Source organism: Micromys minutus, assembly GCF_963924665.1.
Source record: "Micromys minutus genome assembly, chromosome: X".
Lineage (NCBI taxonomy): Eukaryota > Metazoa > Chordata > Mammalia > Rodentia > Muridae > Micromys > Micromys minutus.
The window spans coordinates 60,916,193-60,919,087 of NC_137970.1; the positions used below are offsets into that span (position 1 = coordinate 60,916,193).

Here is a 2,895-nt window from a genome sequence, read left to right on the forward strand (position 1 = left end):
CTTTTATTTGGAGCATATATGTTAAAGATTTAATGTTCCTCCTAATGATTGTTCCTTGTAATGAGTAAAAAGTGTCCTACCTTGTCTCTTTTTTTGAAACTTCTGGTTAAAAATTGACTTTATTCCATATTAGAATGTCTACTCCAGCTTGTTTCTTGGGGCTGTTTTTTTGGAAGGTATTTTCCCAACCTTTTACTCTGAGATAGTGTCTCTCTTTTTCTCTGAGATTAGTTTCCTGTGTGCAGCAAAATGCTAGATTTTGTTTATGTGTCCAGTCTGATACCATATGTCTTTTTATTTGGGAATTGAGTCCATTTATGTTAACAAATATTAAGGAATAGTGGTTGCTGTTTCTTGCTATTTTTTGCTTTTGGAGGTAGAATTGTGCCTGGATGTCTTACTTCTTTTGGTTTTCTTGCTTAGGAATTTTCTTGTTTTTACTAAGATATAGTTTCCTTCCTTGTATGGTGTTTTCCACCTATTATTCGTTGTAGTACTGGGTTTGTGGTCAGATATTTTGTAAATTAAGTTTGTCCTGGAATATCATGTTCTCTCCATCTATTATGATTGAGAATTTTGCTGAGTATAACAGCTTGGGCTGACACTTGTGTTCTCTTAGGGTCTGCATTATATCTGTCCAGGTTCTTCTAGGTTTCATAGTCTCTGTTGAGAAGTTGGGTGTGATTCTGATTGGTCTGCCTTTACATGTTACATGATATTTTTCCCTTATTGCTTTAAATATTCTTTCTTTGCTTTGGGCACTTGGCATTTTGATTATTATGAGTCGAGAGGAACTTCATTTCTGGTCTAATCTATTTGGAATTCTGTAGACTTATTTTATGCTCATGGTCAATTCAATCATAAGGGTAGGGACGTTTTCTTCTACAATTTTGTTGAAGATATTTACTGTGCCTTTTATGTGACATACTTTGCCCTCTTCTATTACTATTATCCTTAGGTTTGGCATTCTCATTGTCCCTGGATCTCAGCTGTTCCTGGTGGAAGATGTCCTGAGCTTTTGTTCTTCACACAAGGGCCCTCTGACTGGAAACTGCGCACCTAAAGCAGAGTTCCTCCTCCCCTGAACCAATGGAGGGGCACTTTTTGCGTGCTTGGGCCAGACCTCTATTCGCCCTGGCTACTCACAGCTCTGTCTCACCCGCGGGCAGTGCCAGGCAGCCAGGGGGAGGGCAAGCAAGTGAGCGCCGAGCGTGTGGTGTGAGGGGAAGCCGCTGGCCGCCCCCTTGGCCGTCCCTTCGCTCCCCCTCCCCGCTCCCCGCCCCGACCACGGAGGGCACCACGTCTGCGCCAATGGCCAAAGCCAGTAAAAAGGAGCTCAACTTCAATCACGACAGGGCCGAGGAGACCTCAGAAAAAGAACAGCAAGAAGCAATTGAACATATTGATGAAGTACAAAATGAAATAGACAGACTTAATGAAAAAGCCAGTAAGAAAATTTTGAAAGTAGAACAAAAATATAACAAACTCCGCCAACCGTTTTTTCAGAAGAGGTCAGAATTGATCGCCAAAATCCCAAATTTTTGGGTAACAACATTTGTCAACCATCCACAAGTGTCTGCACTGCTTGGGGAGGAAGATGAGGAGGCCTTGCATTATTTGACCAGAGTCGAAGTGACAGAATTTGAAGACATTAAATCAGGTTACAGAATAGATTTTTATTTTGATGAAAATCCTTACTTCGAAAATAAAGTTCTTTCCAAAGAATTTCATCTGAATGAGAGTGGTGACCCGTCTTCAAAGTCCACCGAGATCAAATGGAAATCTGGAAAGGATCTGACAAAACGCTCGAGTCAAACGCAGAATAAAGCGAGCAGGAAGAGGCAGCACGAGGAGCCGGAGAGCTTCTTCACCTGGTTCACCGACCACTCCAACGTGGGGGCTGACAAGTTAGGGGAGGTCATCAAAGACGACATTTGGCCAAATCCCTTGCAGTACTATTTGGTTCCGGATATGGATGATGAAGAAGGAGAGGCAGAAGATGATGATGATGACGATGAAGAGGAAGAAGGGTTGGAAGATATTGATGAAGAAGGAGATAAGGATGAATGTGAAGAAGATGATGATGAGGATGAAGGGGAGGAAGGAGAGGAGGATGAAGGCAAGGATGACTAGCACAGAAGACTGATGGATCCAACCTTCTTTTTTATTTTCTTTTTATTTTTTAAATTTCTCCAGTCCTTTATTCTGAAAAAACGGGAGCAAGTTGGCAGTCCTTTTCTCCGTCCTGTCCCTCTGTGCTCGGTCGCCCTGTTTGTGAGGTCTCAACATCATGGTTCTCAACTAATTTGGGGGAAAATATCTTGAGCAAAATACAACAGGAAAAGAATCTCCATGTTTCTGTTCTAAATTCATTTTTATCCTTTCTTGTCTCAAACTGTGGATTCAACACCTCCACCGCGCTCTGGGGAAAAAAAAAAGAAAAGCCCTCCAGTTCTCTTGGCTCTGCAGGAGGCTGGAGGGTGCTAGGCCCCTGTGATGTAGTGCATAGAATTCTAGCTTCTTTCTTTTCTCTCTCTGTATATTGGGCTCAGAGATTACACTGTGTCTCTATGTGAATACAGACAGCATTTACCAAAAAAAAAAAAAAAAAAAAAAAAAAAAAAAAAAAAAAAAAAAAGTGCTATTCTATAGTTTTTGCTTCAAGCTTCTACACTGAGTTTTTCCTGGGCTTCCTTTGGATGATAGACTATAAGCTGTATGTGTAATAAACTCATATGTCCCCCAAGTTATTTTTTATTACGATATTTAAAACTGTAGCAAAATCCAAGCTAGAAAGATGTTGAAATGTGTGCTATATCTATGAATTACTTGGTTGTCTTGCCTAAACTTATTATTTTCCTGATGATGTACAATGTCAAAAACAATTTTGGGAGA

At 40.6% G+C, this 2,895-nt stretch overlaps 1 protein-coding gene across 1 annotated transcript; it reads left to right on the plus strand.

Moving 5' to 3' along the window:
- Positions 1 to 1,199: 1,199 nt before the first annotated feature.
- On the plus strand, positions 1,200 to 2,133 carry LOC308414548 (protein SET-like; the record flags this gene model as incomplete). Its single annotated transcript, XM_080909780.1, has 1 exon — positions 1,200 to 2,133. The coding sequence occupies exon 1, from the start codon at positions 1,312 to 1,314 to the stop codon at positions 2,131 to 2,133; it is 822 nt and encodes a 273-aa protein (XP_080765906.1). The 5' UTR covers positions 1,200 to 1,311.
- Between the last annotated feature and the right edge of the window lie 762 nt (positions 2,134 to 2,895).